Genomic DNA, 26,012 nt, shown 5'->3' on the forward strand with positions numbered 1-26,012 from the left:
GCCTGGGTCAGCAGACTACCCCACCCCCAACCCGGGCTCACCGTGCAGCTTCTTCTGGCCGCTCCCATCGTCCCGGGCCACTAGCTGCATGGGCAGCTCCAGCCTGATGCTGGCCAGCAGGGGCCTGGTTGACTCCCACTGGATGTTCAGAGAGCTGAAGTTGTCGAATCTGCGGCCTTGCTGGTCATAGGCGGCCAGGTCCAGCATGGGGTTGCGGTGGCTGGAAACCGGAACCTACAAGGGGCAGAAATCTCACATCCCGGCCGTACCTAGAACAGGGCACATTTGCCCTTGATCGTGTGGGGCACCCCAGACCTGGCTGGCTGCCTTCAGGGCTCCTGGGGCCTGGGTAGGGGGAGAGGGCAAGTCATTAACTATGCTGCCCCGCCTCAAGATGCCTCATAGCTCTGTCCAACCTGGCCTCTCACTCCAGCCCATGGTCCCCCTTGAGGGAGGAAACATTTGTTCCCCCAAAGCTGATCCTGGCAATGTCTGAAAGCCTTTTTGATGATCACAACAGGGGGGCAGGTGGTGCAACGGGTATGTAAAGGGTAGGGGTCAGGGATGTGGCCCACAAAGCATAGGACCACCCTCAAGAAGTAAGGCTCTGGTTCAAAATGTTGGAAATGCCAAGGTCAGGAGACCCCACCCTAGAGCCCACACCCTCCCACCGCCACCTTGGCCAGGCTGCTCTCCTTCTTCTTTGGCCTTACCTTCCCAAATCCTTGCCACCTCCTCTCTGCCCCATGCACGCCCAGCCTAGCCCCTCTAGGATGATCGCCCCCAAGGGTTTAACAAGAACACCAGTTACAACATTCGAAATGTCCTAGTCATTCGGTTTGCAAAGCTCCTTTCAGAGCCAGGTTCTCTCTCACCTGATCCTTAAATATCCCAGTGAGATGGGAGCTGCCATCCCCACATTAAGGGTGAGGAAGCAGAGTTCCAGAGAAGAAAAGGAACAAATCAAAGCAACTCGGCAAATGAGTAGTACACTGTCAGGGTTCAGTTCCAAACCCTGAATTACAACCACTGTACCATTACCTCTGGCCCCCTAAGCAAATCCACCTCTTGGAACCCATGCCAAGTCGGCCTCATTTCTCCCAGAGGCTGGTTCATCCCCTTTGCTCCCTGCCCGGATGGCAAGGGGGTAGGTGGGGCAGGAAGCAAAGCAGGGACCCTAAGCACATAGACAACCGGATTCTACTCCCTGGACTCAAACCTCGGCTTCTCACCACCCAGGCAAGCTGCCCACCTCCGAGAACCTTAGTTTCTCCATCTGTGAAGTGAGCATCACAGCAGAACCCACCTCCCAGGACCCCATTTTAAAAAAGGGTCATACGAGATCCTTTTCAACAGCCTGGCTCACTGAAACAAATAAGCAAGTCTGGAAATGGGCGGTCATGCGCGGTAGTCACCGGTATGTCCAGTTCTCCAGCAGCCGTGGGTCCAGAGATCGGGGCTCAACTTCTCTGGCCCCTGTAGTTAGGAGGGACCAGGTCACTTGCTTTGACCGGTGAAAGGCAGAAACTGACTTTAAAACACCTCCAGGGCAAATCAGCCTGCCAGGCTCTCCTTCTCTCTGGCCATATTCCACCTGGTGGGTGTCCCACCGACTGTGTCTCGGAAGGAAGAGAGCAGTGACACGAAGCCAGGTGCCCCACTACCGTGATGCACGGGGGGTGCAAGGAAGAAATGAACTGCTGTGAAAAGGCCCTGGGATCTGAGGGTACTTGTTCCTGCAGCCTAGCCTCGCCTGTCCAGACTGAGACTGTCCCTGAACTCCCAACTGGTGCCAGGAAGACTCCTCTCCAGGTCCTTCTAGCTTTCTCTCCCCTAGATGACACTGAGCCAAAGCATACAGCAAATTTTAAACGCAGGTCAGCACAAACCCCCAGGGATGCAAAGATCTTGTAACTAGTCTGGATTCAACCCAGGAGCTGCTGACTCTGGGCAGGGATGAGAAGTAGCATTTTCTCTTTCCTGTAGAAGCAACCTGGGTGGGAAACTAATGCCTCCCAGGGAAGGACATTAACATCCTGTGCCAAGCACACTTGGATCCTTCCAACTGGCATTTGGAGCAACATTATCTCCATTTTAACAAATGGGAAGGCTGAGACTCAGACACATCCAACAACTTGCCCAAGGTCACACAGGTTTTGGGGTAGAACTCTGCTGGTCTGATTTTAAAGCCCATAGGCCTCCCCTGTGAGTGTGCGGCCTCCCCTGTGTGGCCTCTCCCTGGAGTACCGGTCGGACAAGGGCTCCACACATGCCCTGGGTCATCAGTCATCCCGGCACGCCACGGGGCTCAGCCGCAGTGAGCTGAGCACAGGACGACCAGAGCTGAGGATTGGGGTCAGGCCGGAGTCTGGTTCCACTTTGTCACTCTGACTGTTCCGCTGCGTTCCGGCGTTTGGCCTTGCCCATAATTTACTCTGCAAACATATCTTGGGTGGCCTTTGGCTTTGGAGAGGTATAAAATTAAATTGATACTGCACCCGGGAATGCATGGCACGGATATATCTTTCTCAAGGTCCCCTAGTGAGATCAGAAATCGCAGGGGCCGTGCCTGCACAGCTCACAGCTCCGCAACACCAGGCCTGATGGATGGCCCAGTGATCCTGTCTCTGAGGTCCATTATTTCCTGACGAGTAAGATCTATGACATGCACAAGCCCATTCAGAGCAATGCTCCGCAGCCTGACTGTCATCCTTCCGTCAAGAGAGACAGCCCCGCGCTGACCCTAAGGTCACAGCCAACAGACGGCCAGACACAGCTCACTTGGCAGGTGCCCAGCGTGTGAAGACAAGGAAGATGCCCATCGATCTGCCTGGCCTGGGTTTTTCTTTGAAAATGAGAAGGTTTGGTCAGCCTGGGCTTGAAGGGGCTGGAGCTGAGGGGGGGCAGGCTGTCCTGCAAAGGGGTGCCTGCTCTCCAGGTCTGCATCCCTGCCTCATACCCCTAGCCCCTTTCCTTCACCAACACCTCACTTGGCTTCTCTAGGCATTTGACCCTGCAAGAGTCAGGGGCAGAGGGGCACCTGGGTGGCTCAGTTGGCTAAGCATCTGCCTTCAGCTCAGGTCATAATCCCAGGGTCCTGGGATCGAGCATCGGGCTCCCTGCTCAATGGGAGACTGCTTCTCCCTCTGCCACTCCCCCAATTATGCTCTCATTCTCTTTCTCTTCTCTGTCAAAATAAATGATAAAATCTTTAAAAGAGGGGGGCAGAAGACACAGGGACAGGGACATGGGATGCTCATTCCTGGGTTCATTTGTCCATCACATTACTGACCTCCTACCCCAAGTAGCGCTCTCTTCTAGAGACTCACAAAGAAGGAAATAAACATGTAAATTCTATGGCACTGGATGATGGTAAGAGCTTGGGGACAGGGGAGAAGAGAGCCAGAATATAAAATGTTGAGGGAAGGGGAAAACTCTGGGTAAGTTCTAAAGGCTGAGGACACCCTTCCAAGGAGTAGCATTTGAATAAAGAAGCGAAAGAGGCAGGGAGGGAGTCCTGGGAACACAGGAGAAGCCAAGCCAGAGGGAACAGCAAGTTGGGGATGCACACAGGGCAGAGAAGGCAGACACCCACCGGGACAGCAGGAAGACAAGTCACCCAAGCTTGCAGGGAATGCGGGGGCCGAGAGGCAGAGTTACACGCCAGACAGGCAGCTGTTCCTGAGTCCTAGAACTGGAGTCGGTGACCCCCCACAGAGCTTCAAAGAAATGTGACTTTGACCAGACACAAAGCTGTTCTCCTCCTTTACCCACAGGGGAGCCAAACCCCAGATCTCCTTCCCCACTGGGATAGGCTACCTAGGTAAACAGCTTCAGGAAGCTTCAGAAAGCTTCCGTTGTGTGCACAGAGACTAGGCACTGAGTCCTCTCCAGGCAAACGGCAAAGAGGTAAGAGGGTCCTATCCCTAGAGGTGGCTTCAGGAGACACAGGGCCCCTCAGAAGCCACCAAGGGAGAGGGCAGCTGGACACGCCTTGGGGCTGATCATAAGGCTGGGGCTGGGAGGAAAGAACCAGCCGCAGGGGCCATAGAGAAGGCACTGAAAACATGGGAGTGGGCAGATCTAGGTTCTTCCTCTGGGACCCTGCCCACCTCCGGGGCTCGTGGGCAAATCCATGAATGGGATCCAACGAGCCTGGCTGCCCAGATGGTCCTGGCAATGGGCAATGAGGCACACAGGTGAAAGTTCCTGGCACAGACAACCATTCTGATTTCCACGTGGGCAGCAGGGACACAGAGACCCCAGGCTATTCTCAAGGCCTTTGCACTGCCATTCTACCTGCCTGGGACACCCTTACCTCAGCTCTTCTGGGCTGGCATCTCTTGACCATGGGGCCTGACATGGTAGGTGTCCTCCTGACTGTGGCCTTTCATGGCCCCATCTGAAGTGGCCTCCGCTGATAGGGATCCTACCCTGCCTCCCGCACTCCACAGCAATCCCCACCTTTCGTCCTTCTCGTCTGCTATCCGTGGGCCTCCTGGTCTCCTGTCCCCTCTAGGTGCCTCACCTGTCCTGAGTACTCTGTATTCTTGAACCCAGGACTCTGCGCCCAGCATACAGAAGGTGCTGGATGAACACATGTTGAAGGAAGGAAGGAAAAGCTGCCGGCTGGGTCTCTGCCTGAGAAGGGCCTGGGGGCTGGGGCTGGCCAGGAGGTTGTTGGTGCCCCTGAGCCTGAATAGGAGGGCTCTAGAGTCCTCTGCATCTGTCTCTCTGGCCTCTGGGTATCCTGGGGTGGAAGGCTAGACTAGTCACAAGCCCAGGGGGACCAGACCTGTAGGGTTCATCTTCCATCCCTGCCTGTCAGAGCAACCCCCAAAGATTTTCTTCCCCTCCCATGTGTATGTTTGAAACACAGCCTCCCTACGTTCTCCTCACCCATTGAGAAAGGTGCAGTAGTCTTCTCTCTGACCACACACACACTGGCTGCCCACAGACCAAAGGCCCACCTCAACGCCCCTAAGTCACAGAAAATGATGAGATTTTACCAGCTGCCAAGTGCCGCACAGAGAGAGGGGGAGCCTGGGACCATAGGCGCCCTACCTCCACCTGGCATTGTCACGAGCAACTGGGACTCTAGGTGAGCCCCTCACCTCTGGGGCTTCAACCCCCAACCCTCTGATATGTAAAAGCTGCCCAGGAGCAGGCCCCAAGCAGGGGCCACTGAGCATGGAGGCGAGGGCGCGCCATGGACCTGCTACCCTCCCCGAGCACTGCTCACTTACCACCTGCTTGTTCTGCTGCAGCAGCGGACACGACAGGTCAAGCTGTGGGCTGGCGTAGACGGGGGTCAGTGTGAGCCTGGAGGGTGGGGCACAGACGAACTTCACCACGGCGGGCTCCAGCGCCGGGAAAGGGTTGGTGACGCTAGGCTTATTCCCCACCGAGAGGGCGATGACCTTGGCAGAACAAAGCAGTCAGAGTCTGTGTGCCTGCTCCACTGTGAGCCTGGCCTCAAGAGCCAGCTCCCTTGAACTCAGGCTGCTGCCCTGTAGAATGGGCAGATAAGACCTACACCACCAGAATACAAAGGGCCAGGGATGTATGTGTGGGAGAGGGCTCTCTCAGTGTGCAAGAGGACTTTGGACAGAGTCTCTAGGGCCCTCTACAAATGCTGGCCCAACCACTGCTTGCTCTGTGACCCAGGGAGGAGAGGGAGCAGTGAGGCCTCCCAGCTTGCCGGGACCCTCCAAAGACCCCAGAGTTGTAGGGGCAAATTCCCAGGCCTGTGGGTTTTCAAATGAGGGGCCTACACTGACTTAGAAGCTCCATTACAATGGGGTACAGGTGTTGGGAGGGCGTGTGCTGACGGACAGAGACCTGCACGGCAGACGGACTGGACAATAGGCTGTGGGGGGCCCGGCCTGTGAGGCTGTGTGAGGGGCTTCAGCCTGCATGCTGTCCTTCTCTTGGAAAGAAGTTCACTTGGCTGCTGCAGAAGCCACAATTAGAGAGGCAACAAAAGAGGGACGTTGAAGTCTAGTTTAGCCTGGGAACTCAGAAGTCAAGCCCAGGCCTGAGTTTTGCAAGCACCCCAGAGAATGACCCATGCCAAGGGAGCACCTTCGGCCCCTCAAATGACACGTTACTGTCGTAGGACCCAATGGTCCGATCCTAGAGCCCCTCACCCTTCCTGACCACAAGGCAGGACAAAGGGTGGTTTCCATGCTGACCTGCAGGCCCCGCGCCTCCACCGTAATGCCCCCAAGAAAGTGAGAGGCACAGCGCACGGAGTGGGAGGATCCCGGAGGGACCTCTGCTCAGAAGACCAAGTCCTACAGCCCAGCTGGGACACGAATGAGGATGCCAAGCCAGGGAGAAGAAACTTATCTCATTTCCTTCTGGACTAAGTTTATTCTCTTATTTATTTTTCTTATTTTTAAAAAAAAATTTCTTATTGATTAAAAAAAAAATGACAAAACAAAGCCAGTGGGAATCAGGGCCTTTCACTGTGCATCTTTTCCACCCACACCAAGGCTGTCTGGGTTTGGACAAGCTTTGTAAGTATAACTCGGGTGATGTGAGCACGTGTGTTCTAACAGCAACTGACATCCTTTGCACTACTGCACGTGCAAGGGCATTCTCCATTTCCCTAACATTCTCCACTTCCCTAAAGACATGGCCTCTCTCCTATCTCTCTTGATCCCCGCTGGCCTCCCACCTTGCTCTTGATTTTCCGGCTCTGGGGTACCCTGTGAATGGTGGGCTATGTCCTTACTATCAGCAAAATGAACACTGGGCCCTGAGCCTCTGGAGTGGTAGGCACAGGTGGCCCCGATGGGTGAGCTGCTGCTCTCTCTAGCCCACACCAGCCCCACGAGAGCTCAGATCACCGACATGTTGGGTTCGTTCTTACAGTCTCCAAGTTTCTCTGGTTTTCAGCATTGCGATAAAAATTGAGGGATTTTGCAGAAAAAAATATTGGGATTCCTTGCTTATCCTGAAACACTGAAAAGAGATGCCAAACCTGGGCTAAAAGTCTCGCTCATGTACGCTATCTGCCTGACCCTGGCTGCCTCTGACTGTGACCCCCCAGGATTTGTCCCATCCCCCAGTTTGGTGGCAGGCAGTGATGAAGCCCAGGGAGAGAAGTCACTCCACTAGTGGAAAGGGAGCCAGAATTAGCTAGCTCTAGTAAAGCTGTCCTGTACTGGCAGGGTCTCCAAATGGGTACCCTGGTCAACCTGCCTATCCCATTGACCCTCAGTTTGCCTGTCTGGGAAATGGTGCTGTAAGCACATGGCAGGGTACTCAGGGAAGGGGATTTTCCACCCCTTCTTCTGGACAAGATGGGTCTAGGGATGGCTGCCCTCTCACCTGTTCTCCCAAGGCCTGGCAGGTCACAAGGATCCAGTGTTGCTGGTAATTCCGGGAGGTAGAGGGCCCAAAGAGAGCCAGGCTAATGCTGTCTGTGTCCTCGGAGGTGATGTTCCGGAAGAACTTGGAAGGCTCGAGGACCCAGGGTTTGGGACCTCCTTCAAACAGCATCTCCTTTGAGGAGCCAAGGGTCACCAAGGCAACAGAGGAGGGATCCACAGCCTGTTGGGGGATGGGGGGAAGGAAAGTCAGCATTCACGTGCACGGGAGGCTTTGCCCTGCCACTGACTTGACCCCGTGGAGGTCAGACAAATTGCAACCCCTCCGTGGAACTCGGTCTGCTCATTGACAGCACCACTGTGGTTTGTTGTCAAGATCCAAAAGCATATGAGTGTTCTGAGAACTGTGTTCCCATTCTGATACACTGCCTAGGGGGGGTGGGAGGTAAACTGATTTGCCTCTTCTGTAAAATCATGGGTAAAACCCTTAACCATGAGATTAGCAAAAATCTAGGAGTTTGAGCACATGCTCTGCTGGTGAGTTGGTAGAGAAACGTGAACCCTTTAGTAGGAAAAATTTACTTTTTTCTTGAGGTACAATTGGCATGGAACATTGTATTAGTTTCAGGGGTATAGCATAACTATTCAATATGTGCATGCACAGCTGAGCCTTGAACAATGCAGGGGTTTGAGCTGTTGATCCACCAGGCAGCCGAAAGTCCACGTGTAACTTCCCTAAAGGGAAGTGAAAGCAAGACTTGCAAAGATCCTCCTAAGACAGGTTTAACTTTGGAACCACACAAACGACTTACATATGCGTTAAAATTAAAGAAAAAAAAAATCATCCGAAAGCAAACCCTAAAATCGAGAAGAAAGGGAAACAGGCCAGTCTGAAGAATTGGTCACCGCAATGCTGCAGTGACGGAGCCCGCGCCAGTCCCCTACTCTTGGCCTGAAGGATCCCTTGACCTCTCATGATCCCCAACATTTTCATAACAAGCATTGCAAATACCTATTACCCTGACAGCCTTGCAACAGCTTGCAAGACGGAGGAAGGGGCACTGGTTCCGAAGGTGGAATCACCATCAGGCAAAAAAGGATACCAGGACTGATTAGCAATGTCTGCTGCGGGTATGGATACACACAGGTGTAACATATGTCATAGACTGCCATCCATGTGGGCGGGGCCACTTCTAGCTCAGAATGGCCAGCATGTTAACAGCACTGTTAACACACCTCGAGTGTCTCTTTGGTTTACTGCCTAGAGCATCCAGAGTTACATCTGGGTCTTGCTTCCCCAAGCTCTACTCTCCCAGAATCTATAAAGCCCTGAGTGTGCCGCTCTGGGCAGAACATCCAATCTCAGACCCTTTGCAGGTAGAGACCAGAATGTATTGCTGGGTTGTCATGAAGACCGGACAGTCAGTGTAGACTCCAGTCCAGTCTACACTGACCCACTCACCAGGGCACCTAATCCTCCACCCAGGTCCTTCCATGCCCACACCCACATGGTGGCTAGATTCTCATCCCCCAACTGCCGAGAGCTTCAAGTCCTCACAGGTACAGACTGATGGCTGCTCGGCTGTCACCTGGAGCCATGTCCTGGCAAGGGGCCATCTTCCTCCATATGGAGGGGGAGTCTGACCTGAGTGACAGGTTTTAAGACCCACACACCCTCCAGGATGGAGGCAGGAGGGCAAGGTGACATGACCTGCTGAGGCCTCTTGGGCACAGGTTCTCTGGGTTGGGTACTTACATTAAACCCTTAGCAAAGAAAGCGCATCACTTGTCAATGAGAATTCTGTCCTTTGAACTTCTTTGTTTTTTTGCAATATGGACACTTCCCTGAATTTGTTATTGGGTATCACTTCTCCAGGTCTCCCTCCATGCACATGTGTGTGCACATGTGCGTACACACACACGTGCAATTTCAAAAAACCTGGGGCGCCCGCAGCCACAGACTCTACCTTGCTTGTGAGCCCAGGTCTCAAAACCATCAAAAGAGTCCTTTTCCTGCACATGAATGGCCAAAGCACCATCAGGGCCTTCGTTTTTCTTCCTCAAGACAACCTCATGGTCTGCACCACTCAGGTCTCTGCTCAGACTTCACCTCCTCGGAGACGCCTTCTCTGACCCCTTCAGACAGAACCTCCTGTCCCCGGCTACCTCTTTTCCCAGCTCAATCACCCTTGTCACTCCCTGCCACCATTTTCCATATGATGATGTTTCTCGGTCACCACAACTAGAATGAAGTTGGTCCTGGCCAGCTGTGCAACCTTAAGCAGGTTAACCTCTATAAGGCTCAGTCTCCCCATCCAGTAAAGTGGTACATCAAGAACGCAAGTCTCATGAGTTTGCTATAGAGATTCAAGGGCATGTGAACGAAAGCCCTAAGTACATGTCCCATGCGTGCTCAATAAATGGCCCCTGCTGTTATCAACCATCATTATTGTTAGCTGACATCCCCATTTTACAGATGGAAAGCATGAATCCCAGCAAAGTGAAACCACGTGTCCAGGTTCACCCAGTCTGTTCCACGTCCAGTATTCTGTTCTTCCCCAAGTCTCAATGCTACAACCAGCAAAACTTCACTGTGGCAAAGCAGGTCACTGTAAATGTGGCCAAAGGACTTTTTCTTTCCATGGCCAGCCCAAAGGGAAAGATGGTGTAAAGGCACCACGTGGCCTGTAATTAACAACTGGAGGACAATGAATTATCACCTTCACGTGTGATGCTCTTCCCACTCAGGCATAAAAGTGTCACAGCATCCTGTGCCAAGAAGAAAGGTTAATAATCAGCCCAGCTAATGAAGGACACCCATAAATCGTATAGGTTCCTTGGCGGCTATGAAGGCACAGGTATTTGAACTGGCCAGGCCAGAGAGGAGAGAACCCCTGCACCTCGGATGAGACCCCGACTCTGGGGCCTTGGGAACCTGGTTTGCAGAACAAGAGGGTGAGTCTAGACATCAGGAGGCCCTTAGCGCAGACAGCCTACACTTCCAGCAGCCAGCATCCACACGCCCCCTCGCAGGGATGCTCACACTGGGTCCAGAATCAAGAAACAGAAGGAGAGGTGGGGTGGGCAGAAGTCAGGGCCGCACTGCACCTGGCTGTCCCAGGGGCTGAGGTTGTCGAGTTCAGTCATGCTGACACTGTGGGAATGGAGAGCCAAGTGGGGTCCCCAGACCCACGCAGTAGGGACTCCCGAGGGTAACCTGCTGGTAGGTTGAGGGATGCCAATCCCTGTAGCAGACAGAAGCCGAATTGTAACTGGGGTGCTGACTGTGGAAGGGATGAGGTAGCCAGCAAACATGAGCCCCTCCAAGGTCCAAATAGAGGGGGTTACCATGTATGTCAGGGGCAGGGCCGAGTGGTGCCCATCTTACATGTGGACCTGACTTTGCCCTTCCCTGACCTTCACCAGCTGTCCACTGCTAGGTAAGAAGAGAGTAAATAGCCACCCCTAACCCGGCATTCAAACACCTCCTCGATCTGACCCAGGGAGACTTCACAGCCTCCTTCCTATGTCACCCGACACACACGATTTCGAGTGCTCTCATCAGCCAAGCTCCCTGCAAAGCAGGCCCTCCTTCTACTTCTGTGTTCATCGATGACCTGCCCCCTTGGGGCTCTTCATTCCCTTTACTATGTTCACTGCAGTTGTCTGAGCACCTGCCTTCCCACGGATTAGTAGCCAGCCAGGGCACAGTGTGGGATTTCTCCCTGCATCTCTGTCTCTCCAGCCTGGGTCAGGTACCAACTGTGTACCTTACTCAGAGATGATTTGCAGAGTAAATGCAATGGACAAGCAAATAGTCATTGAATGTTGCTTTCCCAGTTTCCACACTGCTCTCTTCCTTAGAGAAAGGACCCCATTTTGTTAGCGTAGGTAACTGTCCAGCTAAAATATTTCCCAGCCTCTATTGAAGATAGATATGCCCAACGGATTAAGTTCTGGCCAATGAAGTAGAAACTGTTCCTTTAAACTTCTGACGAGGTTACTAGAAAAAACTACCTCAGCTAGGAGGAGAGCCCTTTCCCCTTCTAGCTATACAGAACGCAGATGTGATGGCTGGAGCTCCAGCAGCCATTTTAGACTATAAGGCAAACGTGAGGATGAAAGCAATGTACTAGAATGATGAAAAATAGAAACCTGGGGCCCTTGTGACTATGGAGTTGCCACACTAGCTGCATGTGAAGGCTCTCGTGTGAAAGGGAAATAAACCCTCTACACTGGCTAAGCCACAGTTTTGGATTTTGTTATATGTAAATAAACTTGATCTTAATTATTATCAAAACAGAAGAAAGATTAAAAAAAGAGAAGAAGAGACTTATATCCTTCTATAATTTGTCCAGTTAGGAAGCCTCGATTGGGAACATGTCCATATTTTCTTCACACTTAATCCCACCTTGGGACAGTGAGCTCAGTTGGTTTCCTCTGATACTTCAGCCACACACCCCCAGTTAAATAGGATGTCTGGTCCTTTAGAGAGGAAGAGCCCCGTGGAACTTCCTCCCCAGGGTCCTAAAGAAACTCCACCTGAGGCTGTGGCAGGGGTTCCGCAAGAAGGCTGCCCATCTCTGGAACCCTGTTTTCTGAGCCCTACCCCTGCTTCCTGATCAGGAAGGGGATCCTGACTTCCTATTTTTAAACTGCCACCCTCCCCCTTCCTTACCTTCCCTATCGCCCTCTCCTACTTTACTTTTTCCATGGGAACACTGGTTTATCACTGTCTCTGCCAGCATGTCCGTTCATGAGGACAAGGATTTCTGTATGTTTTATTTTTTTTTAAGATTTGATTTATTCATTTGATAGAGAGAGAGAGAGTGAGTGAGAGAGAGCATGAGAGGGGAAAAGGGCAGAGGGAGAAGCAGACTCCCCATGGAACTGGGAGCCTGATGCAGGACTCACTCCCAAGACTCTGGGATCAAGGACTGAGCCGAAGGCAGACGCTTAACCAACTGAGCCACCCAGATGCCCCTTCTGTGTGTTCTCTGTACTGTGCATTCCTAAGTTTCAGAGCAAGGACTGGTGCAGAAAAGGTGTTCATATAGATTTTGGCAGTGGAGGGGATTAGAGGGGAGGGCTAAGGACATGTTGGTTTCTGTCCTGGCTAGTAAGTCTGAACACATGTGCACACTCATTGATTCTAAATAAAACAACCCTTCTCAAAAAATACCCATTTCCAGGTATTTAACCAAAGGAAATGAAAATGCTAACTCAAAAAGATATTTGCACTCCCCTGTTTCTTGCAGCATTATTTACAACAGCCAAGGTATGGAAATAACTTAAGTGTTCAGCAACAGATGAATGGATGAAGATGTGATACACACACACAGGGATATTTTTCAACCATAAAAAAGAAGGATATCCTACCATGCGCAACACTATGGATGGACTTTGAGGGCAGTGTGCTAAGTGAGATAAGTCAGAAAGAAAACACTGTATGATCTCACTGTAATCTAAAAAGAGAAAAGAGCTCACAGACAGAGAACAGATTGGTGGTGGCAGGGCTGCTGGGGAGGGCCGTGGGGCAGCAAATGGATGAAGGGAGTCAGGGGGTACAAACTTCCAGTTATAAAATTCATAACTCCTGGCTATGTCCTGTACAGCACGGTGACTAGAGTTAATAACACCATGTTGCATATTTGAAAGTCGCTAGGAGAGTAGATTATGACTAAGAAATTTGATAAGACAGAGTTAGACTTACTGGGGTGACAATTTCACAATGTATACAAATACAAATCATTACCTTGTACAGATGAACTAGTATGTCACATGTCAATTACCCAAAAGAAACACAAAACCAACCCTTGGTGGTTATCTGTTCTGTATCAGGCGCTATGCTCAGGGCCAGAGATTCAGAGGTAAAAGGCTCTAACTTCACTGACTCCACTTCTAATGTCTGAGAGGGGGAAGAAAACCTGTTCCCACAAACCACAGGGACCAGAGCTGTTCTAGAGGCTGATGCTGGATGTCAGGGAAATGTGGCCCTAACTGGCCCAGTCTGGGAGGCTGGCGGAGGAGGGGGCCTCCAGGAGGATGACCCTCTCCCCCTCCCTTGCAGGGGGAGCCAACTCACCGACTCAGGGCCTCCTGTGTGAGAGGCAAAGTTCTCAGTAGGTCTGCCATGCCCCTACCACAAGCTGCTGTGTGAACCCTTCCAAACCCCCCTTGGAAGAAGGTCTGGTTCCCTTTCATTAACATTTTAATAACTAACCCTTCTGCACTCACTCCCTTCCAGGCACTGCTCTAAGTCTGTTTCGTTCATTAGCTCAGCTACTCCCCACCACAACCCTACGGTTTAGGTGTTGTCTTAGCCTCATTCTACAGACAGGGAAAGGGGAGGTCCGGAAAATGAAATGAGCCAATGCCACAGAGTTGGTGTCAGAGCTGGTGACTGGGAGTTGGTGTCAAAGCCGAGGCAGTGGGCTCTGAGCTGCAAAGGCTTTAGCTGCCTCTGGCTACAGATGGACGAATGGGGACTCCTACTCCAGCTGGTTGCCTGACAGAGGGCAAACAGCACAATTCAGACCTGAGCTGCATCTCCCAGACCCCAGAGTCAGCACCGTGTGCCATCCTAGGGTTCCATGAAGACCTGGATAGCTCTGGAGTGGACCAGAAGCATTCCTGTCCAGACCCCTGCAGGGAACATATCATCCACACGCGTGTTAACAATCACTGTCTCCCATTGGGGAGCTCTGCTCCTTCAACATTTCAGACAAGAGAGAGCGGTCGTTCTTCCAAAAGCTATTCTCACCAATCAGGGTTTTAATACAAATTTGCCAGAGCCAATGAATTACTCACATCGGGGGAGGAGGTAGAGGGCAGGGACCCCAGGCTCACCTTGAGGGGCAGGTAGGCGGCAATGGTGATCCGGGCACTCAGGTGGACGTGGCCATGTCTGTAGCTCACAAGGAGTGTGGTGTAGCCCTGGACCTCTGCTCTCACCTTGACCCCACTGCAGTGCTCAGACCCTGGCTGCAGCCTCCCTGTAAGAAGAGAGTCAAATGGTCACTGTGAACTTGCCTTTGCCTAGAAAAACATGACAGGCTGACAGCCCTTCCTTCCTCCTGGGCTTCATATGCAATCTAATTTTTTAACTTAAAAATATCAAGTCTAATTCCCATACCAAAAATATACGTAGCATAAGCATACAATTCACAGTGATTCCCCATCCCTCCCCACAAACTGAACACACCCTGTATCGAGGATCAAGAAACAGGATGACCTATAACCCTGCATCTCCCATAGATCTTTCTGGTCACTAGCCCTCCCCAAAGGAAAACTGCTGTTACCTGGCTTTTTACCACCAGCTTAATTTTGCTGGCTGCCCTATTTTAACCACAGTGAATCACTAAACATAAACTCCTTTGTATCTGCCCTCTTGAGCTCAGTATTGGTGGTGAGAGCCCTCCTTCTATTTTGCATGAGGTAGACCTTTAATCCACATTTGTAGTATGATTGTGCTGTGTGAATAGACAGCCGCTGATGTCCCCATACTATCGCAAACATCTGCGTTGTTTGCAGGGTGGGGCTCTGATGCAGGGTGCTGCTATGAACGGGCATGTGTACGTCTTTTCCTGGCTGGATATATTCTAGCATTTCTATTACGTGTACCCCTAAGAGTATGGTATGTCCACCCCCCGTCCTTACTGCTAGGACCACGTGTATGTTCACTCTTCATCTTTATTGCCAAATATCTTCCCCAAAATGGATGCATCAAGGCATATTGCCACTAGAAGCTACACAGCATTCCCACCAATACTCGGTATTTCCCATGATTTAAAAAAAAAAAAAAAAAAAAAAGGCAAAAAAAAAGCCATTCTGATGGGAGGGTAGCAGCATCTTACTGTTTTCTTTCTAAACATGTAGAAAAAATTTCCGTGACACCCCACATACTCATCCCCTAGATTCTACGAAGAATATTTTGCTGTATTTCTCTTACTGCGTAGCAATCCATCCCCCTACTCATCCAACAACTGATCTTACTTTTCAGTGCATTTAAAAGTAAGTTGCAGGCATCAGCACACTTCATTCGAAACGTTTTAGATACGCATAATTATCTCCAGTTCAGTATTTCTTCCTGGTTCTTTTTTCTTAAGGTCAAATTTACACAAAGTGAGATACACAGATCTTAAGTGGGCCGCACTATGAGTTCAGACAAACACATCCTCCTGTGAAACCCGAACCTCTACCAAGATGTGGGACGTGACCTGCCTCTGTGGTTCCCTCCTACTCCTTCTCGGGTGATTCCCGCCCCCCCCCAACCCCGGTCCCAGAAGCAATCACTATGACATTCTGATTTTTTTTCCACCATAGTTTTTCTTTTTCTTTAAGAGTTTTATTTATTTATTCGACAGAGAGAGAGACACAGCGAGAGAGGGAACACAAGCAGGGAGAGTGGGAGGGGGAGAAGCAGGCTTCCTGTTGAGCAAGAAGCTGGATGCAGGACTTGATTCCAGGACCCTGGGATCATACCTGAGCTGAAGGCAGACGCTTAACGACTGAACCACCCAAGTGTCCCAGTTTATTTTTTTCTTTTTAAATAACAGTTTCATTGAACTATAACTCACTCACCACAGAATCACCCATTTAGAGGGTACTCATAATTCAGTGGTTTTTAACATGTTCATAGAGTCCCATAGCTATCACTTAATTTTAGAACAACTCCTCTCCGGAAAAAGAAACCCTGCCTCCACGACCAGTCTCTCTCTGTGTAGATCAGTCTGCCTCACACTGCACATCAATAAAGTGGGCTCTTTGAGTAGGGCTGGTTTCATGCAGCATGCGTTTGAAATTCATCTAGGCTGTGGCATGACCGATAGTTGGTCCCCCTTTATTGCTGAGTCTTCCATTGCAAGGGTTCCAGTTTGCTCATCCATTTGCCAGCTGATAAGCACTGGGGTTGTTTCCTGACTGGGGTGATCAAGGAGCTAAGTCGGCTGTGCCCTGGGCAGAAGTCCCTACACCACCAAGGGTGAGCTAGGAGTCCACGCGCAGCGCCCACAAGTTCCGGAAAACTGCAAGTCTGCCAAATAGACCGATTTGTGTTCATAGCTACATACAGTGGACAGGGAAATGCTAGGACTGAGTGTGGACTCTGCTGGCAGGGAGTCTGGACAAGTGCTTTTCTGGACACGGCTCTAAATTATGAGCCAGGAAACCAAGTCCTCTACATAGCTGGGAAGAGAGTGCTGGAGAACCGGGGGTCCTGACACATGGCAGAAGAGCCCCCTGAGCTTCCTCCCACCCAGCCTGCCATGGAAAGACTCAGGGCTCCCCCAGTACCCAGGCTCTCCCCACCCTGTGGCCTCCACCGTACCAATCTAGACACTGTAACGGGCACGAGGACATGCAATTCTACTTTTAGAGATGTGGAACCGGAGGTTCTGAAAGCCCAGTGACAGAGCAGGTCACACGTGGGCAAGAGCTAGACCAGACCATTGCTGACGGTGGGACAAGGAGACGGATGCCATTTCTGATGCTGTAACCCTCAAGCCCTCCCTGTAAGAATCTGGGGCAGCCCATGTTGAGAACTTCGGCGGTCTGGCCTGATCCCCTCTGGCGCCCGCCCACTCACCAGTGCTGGTTTACCTGGAAGTGGCTGGAACACGCCCTGGTTCTCCACCTCAATCACCAAGTCAAAATGGGAGCAGTCGCTCAGGGTGACCACCTCGTTGGCCCCGCCAGGAATAAGGCCATTGATCCTCAGGGGCAGCTCCAAGGTCTGGCCCACACGGGCCTCCACCTGGCACGGGGCGAACTCCATGCTGCTGGGCTCGATCACATAGACCTGGAGGGCAGGGGTGCAGACGGAGGTCAGCAGGCTCCATGCGAGAGGAAGGGCCCGCACCAGTATTTACTAAGAGCTGCCATGCTCTGGGCACCAAGGACGCGTCAGTAAGAAGACTGAGCTTTGGAGGACATGGGTGCTGGGACTGGAGTAAGTTCAGGGAGAGAGCTGTCCAGGAAGGCCCCTCTGAGATGGTGACACAGGAGCTCAGACCTTAGGGGCATGTCAGAGGTGGCCAGACAGAAGCGTGGGGGAAAGACATTAGAGACAGTATGTGCAAATATCCTAAGCCAAGCAGCAGCTCGGCTTACTGGAGGAATATAAAGAAGGTCACAGTACAGGGCGAGAGGCGTCCTTGCCCACAGCTAACACTTCGATGAAACAAAACATTCCATAGTCCAGTTCTATTTTAAAAATGTTGCTAAGTTCAATCCCCTTAGCCTGTTTTTTAAGAAGGTTCTATTAGTAATCTCTATTTGATGAAGACACTGGCACAGGAGGTTAAGGGACCTGCCCACCCACCATGAGTCTGGCCTGGGCAGCCTGGCCCCAGAACCAGGCTCTAACCATGACACACACTGTCTCTCAAGGAACTGTCCTCAGACTTCTGGTTAGACAACTGGGTGAAAGGTGGCACCTGTGCTAACATAAGGAAGCTTGGGCGGGGGAAGGGAGCAAGGTGGTCATAGTTTATCTCATATTCCACAATTGTGCTGTAGCTAAAGGGTCTCAGTTACAACACTTTGTATGCGAGAATGAGATCAATCTTTAGATGGGTTTGTGTGTGTGTGTGTGTCTGTCTGTCTGTCTGTCTGTCTACGCGATCCAAATAAAAAGACTAGAATCATCTGTCCATCCATGTTCCAAATAATAAAAGGGAAGGCTGGGATTGGACACATAACATATGGAGCTTTGACTTTTGCTCTCAATGAAGTAACAATGGCAGATTGAGGTCAGGGTCAAGAAGTCTGGAGGCCAAGGTGGGGCTGGCAGAGGCTCAGTGGCCGGTGACCACTCCCACCCAAAGCCTTATGCTAAGTGAGTTGGTCCAACATCACTTGTGATGAAGAGCCAGGTGTAGGGCCCCAGTATAGGGAGAGGAAAGGAGTCAGAGCCAGGTGTCCTAGAGTCTTGCACCTCCCTCTCATTATGAATTTACCAACACTCAGTGGCCCTTCTGATTTAGAGATTCAGACCTCTCAGGTCTGAGGAGTTTTCTAGAATGACTCCTTTGAGTATCTCATGTCTTCTGTGTTCTCTGATCTCCTTTCCAGAAATTCCACCTATGCTGACCCTGGCCCTTCTGTGTCCCATCCCCTGGCTGGTGGGGAATGTCACATCCATCCCCCTGCCCACCACCAACACCAAGTACAAGACTGAGGACTGGATGTGAGGAGGTAGCTAGAGACCGCCATCCTGAGCTCCGGGCCCCTGAGGTCTCACCTTCATCTCCCCGAAATGTAGCGGGTTCTGCACATCATGCGCCTGGATCACACTGAGTCCGGTGTCACTGCCTGTGGTCATCACACCCTTGACAGTGACAGTGGCAACCACATAGCTTGACGAAGACCAGCTGAAGTTCCCACTCCCACCATGGGCCTGCAGAGAAGAACCATCAGATCAGTCCACCTGCCTGGTCTTTCTGTCTGTCCTTCTGTCTCACTCTCTGACTCAGATGGTCAGCAGCCTCCCATCCCATGGAAAAACCCTGGCATTGGGGTTTTCTGGCTGGAGACCATCTCCCTACCTCACTCTCTCTGCCCTGCCTCGTTTCTCCTCCTCATAATCTGGGGGTCTTGTGGCTGACAACCACTGTCACCTGTGACAGTGGCCCCAGATCAGGGAGCACCTACAGACTGGAGTAGGAGAACCCTGGGCCATAGTCAGGTGCTAGAAGCTACTTCCCTGACCAGGCCCAACACTCCCTCCCGGCACATACCCCTGCCACTCCTGGTCATCCACATGGAGTAGAGACAGTCCAGCGGCTTCCCAGGTCAGGGGCCACCACCCCGGAGCCCAAGAGAGGCCAGGAAGGGGAGACACCTGTGTGAACAGGCAGCAGATCCCAGTAACAGTCCTCACTGCCAGGGAGACAGCAGGGACTGATGGGCACTCTACTGGCCACTGATGGGGACTCAAGCCCCCATGGGAGTGAAGCCAGTGAAGGCCAGGTGGGCACATGAACATCAGAAACTGAGAACACTTGACAGGTGACAGAGTTAGAGATGTTTTTCCCTGGAATTTCACATTTCACATTTTTCTCCAGGGATAGTTACACTATTTGCAGAAAATAATCTTTTTTTTTTTTTTTTTTAAACAACAACAACAAAAAATGCAGGTGGAAGTTAAATCTGTATTCCAGGTTTTATTATGCTTTCTTTTCTGTTTTTCAGGGTTTTTTTTTTTCTGATTACCAAAAATACAATGCTGTGATAGAAACCCCAGAAAATACAAGAAGCATAATTCCCTCATTTTAAATTCTCTCCAACCACTAGAAGGTAATAGTAAAAGAAACAGGATCGGTGAAAAGCCCCAATCCCAAGGAAACGCCCAAAGGAATGCACCCAGATGTGGGGAATCATGGTTACCTTTATTGTGTACTGATAGGCGCCTGTCTTTGGTTGCCACGGAAACGTCAAGATGCTCGGATAGAGGGTGATGGGGACGTGAATTTCTACCTCCTGCTGGTTCCACACAGGCACCCGTAATGTGTGGACCCCTCCGTCCTACAGAGAGGTGAGGGTGCCGCATGTCACCATGACAACCAGGTCATTAGAGGTTTTCCCAGTCAAGCAGACCCCCACCCCTCCCTGGAGATCAGGTCACAAAGAGATTCCTTGATGGTCTGGGAGCAGGAAGGAAGATGTTAGATACCCTGCAGTCTTCTCTGTCTCCATGGAGACAGCTTCCCAAGGCTCTGGAACAGCCAAGCAAGTAAATGCTGCTTGACTTCACCCTCTCAGCACCCTACCTGGGATGCTGTGGTTACCCCCGCTTGACAGATGGGGAAACTGAGACATGGGGCACTGCAGCAACTTTGCCCAAAGCCCCTGGAGCTGCAGTGACAGACTGGTAGGAACTGCGGTCTGGCCTGCAGGCCATTCTTTTCCTGCTGCCTGTTAAGGGGCCAGGACAGGTTTTGTGCAGGGTGGGAAGATAAGAATACCCGTGCTAATGTTCCAATCAATAAAAAACTGTTCATGCCTAGAAGAAACTGGCATTTTAAATGAAGGGGGAAAATGAAGACTTTAAAGGATCCAAGAGCTAAAATAGCCAGAGGGTGCTCATGGCTCTTGGAAACGGCACAGCTAGGCACACGGGCCTAACTCCGTTTCCCTAACAGGGTTTCCACCCCAATCCTAGAAGGGCAGGCTTACCTTGACAGAGGCTGGCAAAGGGCAAAGGGCAAAGGAGGAGGGGTACCCCGTGTGGACATGGGGGACAGGGAGGCAACCCCCATGGTACACACAAGAGTGGCACACCAGGCTGAACTTTGCCCAAAGTTGCACCCTGCTCCCCCAGCGCATGTCTAGCCTGGAAGGGTGCAGGGGACAGAGGGAGGGAGGTGCCGACTTGCCTGGTCTACCACGGAGGTGAGGGCTGCTTCGATGGCCGTCTGGCCCCTCTTTGTTGCCCTGACATGATGGTATGACCCATTCTGGGAAGAAGTGAGCACCTCAAAGAACTCAGGAGGCAGCACGGTTTCAATGCGAATATTCTGGAAGGGAGGCAGGATGAGTGAAAGAGGTGTTTCTGGGAGTGTGTCTGGAAGTCAGAACGCAGGAAAGGAGCAATGTGACCCACAGAGAGCAGCCAGACCAGGCGATGGGGCCCCCTGAGGCCCAGAGGTTTCCAAAACCAGCAGAGCAGCTGGACTAAACGTAAAACTGGGCTCTGTCCCCTCTGGCCTTTGACCCCCTCCCAGGCCACTACCCTCTCCCCACATGGCCCTGCTGTGATTACCCATGTGGTGCTCAGGGGAGCCCAAAGCCTACTATCGCCAGCTTTCTCAGACCCTGAGGTTCCAAAGAGGAAACCAGCAAACACCAAAAAGGTCACCAATATCCATTAGAGCTTTCTTCCCCCCAAAATGTTGATCGACAGTCTATGTGGAAAGCAATGACCTGCAAAGTTGCCCAAGGGGGAACATTGCTTCCTTCTTCGCAAACCCCAGAGGCCCCTAGGAAGGTCGCAGACGTTCTAGCTGATGATACTGGGAACTTCTCACGAAGGACGAAAACCTGCCAAGATTCCTGTCCTTCTATGTCTGCCATTCCTTTCTAAAGCCAGAAAGCCAAGCTTGGCCTAGGTCACAGTTATGGGTATTAGACAGTTACAAGTATTCCTGGCCCCGCAGGGAAAGGTCAGGAACTGTTCCCTGAACTTCCATAGAGCAGGCAGAGACAGATTCTCAGCACCATGAAGTCTCAGGCCAACAACAAGGGAGCAGGAAGGCAGCTGGCAGATGTTATTTCCCATCCCTGCCGTCTTGAACCTTCTTGAGCCTGTGGCCCACTCTCCCCACTTGGACCCTGCAGGGGTAGGGCTGGGGGGGCAGAGATTCGCAGGTTCACAAAGTCCAGAGAAGCACCAGGGATGTCACGGTGCTGCCCCCATGAACCCAGCAGCACCATCAGCAATCACTGAACTCAGCTTGCCTATATGGGGGCCCTGCAGCTTTGGGGTGCCACTCCAGGAGACACATCCCTCACTGAAACCCCGCTGGGACCCAAGGCAGGCACTCACGTCTGACAGGTAGACCTTGTTGCCGGACTTGTCAAGCACTTCGATGGTGACTTCATACAGGCGGCCGGTCTCCAGCACCCACCTGTCACCAGGATGGACTGTGAACCCTACAAAACAGGCAGGCAACAAAGCCTGACCACTTGGGCCACAGGGACATGCCCCTGAGGAAGAAGATGGTAGCAGGCACACCTGTAGGACCCCACAAACTATTCACCTGCACTCCTCCAAGGAGAAAGAACAGCTGCTAATCACGGGGAGACCTAATGCCCACCAGCAGCCCTGGGGATGCAGATGCTGGGCTGAGCCCTCAGCTGCCCCAGCACCACCTGAGCATATCCCACACCAACTGCTGTAGGGCTCATTCAGCCTGAGCCTGTCCACTGAAGGCTAGACTCTGAATCCATCGTAACTGTTATGAACCGAATCCACAGTAGGTCTGCACTCTGAATCCATAGTAGGTCTACTCTTTAAATCCACAATGAGTCTACATCTGAATCCACAGTAGGTCTGCGCTCTGAATCCACAGTAGGTCTACCTCTGTATCCACAGTGAATCTACATCTGAATACACAGTAGGTCTACATCTGAACCCACAGTAGGTCTATCCTTTAAATCCACAGTGAGTCTACATCTGAATCTAGTAGGTCTACATCTGAATCCATAGTAGGTCTACCCTCTGAATCCACAATGAGTCTACATCTGAATCCATAGTAAGTCTACATCTGAATCCATACAAGATCTGCACTCTGAATCCACAGTAGGTCTACCCTTTGAATCCTCAGTAGGTCTACATCTGAATCCACAGTGAGTCTACATTTGAATGACACTTTTCTGAATGAATGAAGCTCCTAGGACCCACAGGGCTACCCTGCCTCGTGTTTCAACATTGTCAGCTCAGGCCTGAATCAGTCAGTAAACTTGTTTGGTGGCTAACAGGAGGACCCAGGGGTTTGCTACATATTCTCTTGCCTGAACCCATTCAGTACACCCAACAGGTACGTCAACAGGGAGGAAACTCAAAAGGAGCATCACCTCTATGACCTGGGCTACACATGTGTCCCAGACATCTCTCAAGCACTCAACAGTTATAGCAGCTCTGGGCCTGGGCTCTGCCCCCACAGGTCCTCCATGACCACACACTCCTTCCTTCCTCTCTTGGTCAAATGCCTCCCCTTCTTCCCCACTGAGACTTTTACCAAGTGTCTCTTTGCTTGAGGGGCTCCTTTGTCACTGAGCTGATCACTGGGGCCCCTAACCTCTAGATGTCCACAGCCACCAGTGGCTATACCAGGGCTCTGTCCACCAGTGGACAGAGCCCTGGTATAGGAAGCAGGAGACAAAACCCTCTGGATTCTACCCAAATACTTCTCTCCTTCTGGAGCTACCCACCTACCTTGACCTTGGCCTACCCTCTGCTTATTTCTGTGCATCAATGCAAGAAGGACTGGGGAGCAGCCCTGGCAAAAAAGCTGGCAGAGCTGGCCAGGGTGAAGCATTTTCTGGGCAACTGCTGTTGCCTTTATTTATTTATTTTTTTAACTCTTGTCAATAGCATCCATGAGGACCATGATGACCAGACTCACCCAGGTATCCGGGTTCAACCACGTAGATGGTGCTGTTGGGTAACCTGGAAGCACCCTGCATGCGGATACCTGAATTCTTACTTAAGGAACAAAACACACAAAGGTAAACAGAGCAGGTGGCAGGATTCAGCAAGGCTAGGGCAGCCTGATTATCACCGAGACATCATGTGCATGGGAGAGAGGATGAAAATCCTCTTGCCTGAGGCCAAGTAGAACAAAGCACGTTCCAGAATCAGAGGCCCCAGCACATTTCCCACATGAGCAGGGGAGGGTCTCTTGCAAGGGACACTGGAGACTACCCGGACAAGTCTAGGACAGGGACAACCTACACGCTGGTATGCAAACAGCCTTGGCCAGGCCCCTGGGATGGGGCTGTCCATACCAGAAAAGGTTTCGGAGGCAAGGAGTAAGGCTCTGCTCCTGCCACCACCTCCTGGCCCAGAGCCTCTCCAGTGAGTCACCCACGGAGGTGAGCGATGCCACACAGCCGTGTTGCTATTTCGGTTCTTTCTGATTTTTCAGACCTTGAGGGAAAACAGGGCTATTTTTAGCCGAGCCAAGCTTTCAGGGAGAAAAATGACTCCTAAACAGGCCAATCTCCTGTGCAGGACGCACATATGGACTTGTAGCCGGGCTAGAAAAAGGATATTCCTGTGGCTCAGGACCAGGCTGCTCTGTCCCAGTTGCACAGCGGTGACTGTCGACGTATCCTGGTCCAAGATGGTCACAGGCTGGCCTGTGGCTCCCTCGGGGCTCGTGATGCTGTTCTGAAGCTGGAGCTCATACTGCTCGGAAGGCATTGACAGCTCTGGCCGCCCAGAAGCAGAAACAACCAAGTGGGAGGGACAAGAGCAAAGACAGGGAATGTTACGAACCAGTACCCCCACCCCACCCCAAATCCCTGGACCCGACCATCCGTACAATTGCTTGATTTTTCTTTCTTTCTTTTTTTTTTTTTTTGCTGAGTTTCTTCAACACTTTTTTTTTTTTAAATTCCAGTATAGTTAACACACAGTGTTATAATTTTCTCGATGCTTTAAAATTTAACAGTATTCTCCGTGCCCGTGGACAAAACTGACACTCTCCATGAATTTTCAGAAGCAATCAGTTTTTTAGTGACTGTCATAAACTGCTTTTTTTTTCCCCCTAATTAAGCACAGCTTCTGACAGCAATTGTAGGCTGCCTGCAGAATCCATAAGTTAAGTGAATTCTGCTGCTGCACCGAGGGGCCTAGGGTGGGGCTCACTGGAGCCATGTGGCCTCTGGGAGTGGGGGGTTTCCAAAAAGGCACCAGTCCATGGTTTCCCACGGGGTTTGGGGAGCTCAGTCTAGGATCTGCAAAGAATGTTCTCCGTCACCATCCTGACCATCCATCAAGGTTTCCCAGCTCAGTGTCACGTTGTAGAAGAGAACTCACTCAGTCTGGGCTGGGATGAAAAACGATTTCCCCAGGAAATGAGGGACCCTGCAAAACCCGCCACTTTGGCATCCGTCTTCCACACCCTGTGGGTAGTGACCACAAACGCTCTTATAAATGGCTACTGCTGACCACAAAAACAAGATGTGGCGGGACTGTGCCTGCTGCTTTAGGGGCCTATTACCACATTTTATCCCATAACAACCCCTGGTGCAGGTACTGCTGATGCCCACACCTTCAAGACGGTGGTGCTATGGAAATCGAGGCAAGAATCCCACAGGGTCCTCCAGTGAGGGAGTGGCAGAGCTGGGATTCAAACCAAAGACAGCAGGATGAATCACTGAACACTACAACAAAAAACTAATGATGTACTATACAGTGGCTAACTGAACATTAAAAAACAAAACAAAACAAAAACCCAGAAAGACAAAAAAAAAAAGAAAAGAAAAGAAAGAAAGAAAACCAAAAAACTAAAAAAACCAGAGAGTACAGGAACACTTTTACTTGACCCCTCCCAGTCCTGTCCCTCAACTTTCCTACCAAGCAACCTGCTCAGGACGCTGTAGGCATGGCCACATCCCGGCCCTCTAGCTAGGGAGAGGAGGGAGGGAGAGCCACAGATGGTACCCCTGGTCACCATTTCTCCCTGGGTCCCAGCTCAGGGCCTGCAGGCATCGGGGACAAGGGCCAGGAGGAATTTCAGCTACAGCATCCTTAGACTTCCAAGAATTCCGAAGGGAACTCTAAAAGGGAGGCAACTGATCCACCTCCTGTCTTAGGGTGTCTTCTGTGTTGTTCTGATAAATCCCCAAGAATTTGCCCTAGAGCAGAGGGTTCTCAAAGTATGAGCCCTCCTGGACCATCAGTGTCACCTACTAGCTGCCAATGACTGGCCTTACCCCAGAGCTGCTGAAACAAATTCTGGGGGGTGGGCCTGAAGCTCTGAGCTTGCACTGGCTGTCTGGGTGATTCCAGCACATGCTAGAATGGAGAATCCTCTAGCACACACAACCCATCTCCTCGTTCTCTACCCAGGGGAAGCCCAGCCAAACTGGGCTGAGATTCTTGAGGATTATATGTTCAGAATATGGCAGCAGGGCATCAAGGATCCACACCGTAAGAAAATAATG

General features: G+C 51.4%; 1 protein-coding gene across 1 annotated transcript in view; it reads right to left on the reverse strand.

Moving 5' to 3' along the window:
- Window positions 1-26,012, reverse strand: part of NUP210 (nucleoporin 210) — a 74,677-nt gene that overhangs the window by 39,527 nt on the left and 9,138 nt on the right. The window contains exons 4-14 of the mRNA XM_044252907.1: window positions 24,114-24,272; window positions 23,465-23,533; window positions 21,883-21,989; window positions 20,714-20,854; window positions 19,725-19,862; window positions 18,580-18,735; window positions 16,938-17,136; window positions 14,187-14,332; window positions 7,339-7,560; window positions 5,247-5,420; window positions 42-234 (exon numbers count right to left, since the gene is read on the reverse strand). Of these exons, the coding sequence (XP_044108842.1) occupies window positions 42-234; window positions 5,247-5,420; window positions 7,339-7,560; window positions 14,187-14,332; window positions 16,938-17,136; window positions 18,580-18,735; window positions 19,725-19,862; window positions 20,714-20,854; window positions 21,883-21,989; window positions 23,465-23,533; window positions 24,114-24,272 (1,704 nt within the window). The remainder of the gene's footprint in view (window positions 1-41; window positions 235-5,246; window positions 5,421-7,338; window positions 7,561-14,186; window positions 14,333-16,937; window positions 17,137-18,579; window positions 18,736-19,724; window positions 19,863-20,713; window positions 20,855-21,882; window positions 21,990-23,464; window positions 23,534-24,113; window positions 24,273-26,012) is intronic.

This window comes from Neovison vison, chromosome 6 (assembly GCF_020171115.1).
Source record: "Neovison vison isolate M4711 chromosome 6, ASM_NN_V1, whole genome shotgun sequence".
Taxonomy (NCBI): domain Eukaryota; kingdom Metazoa; phylum Chordata; class Mammalia; order Carnivora; family Mustelidae; genus Neogale; species Neogale vison.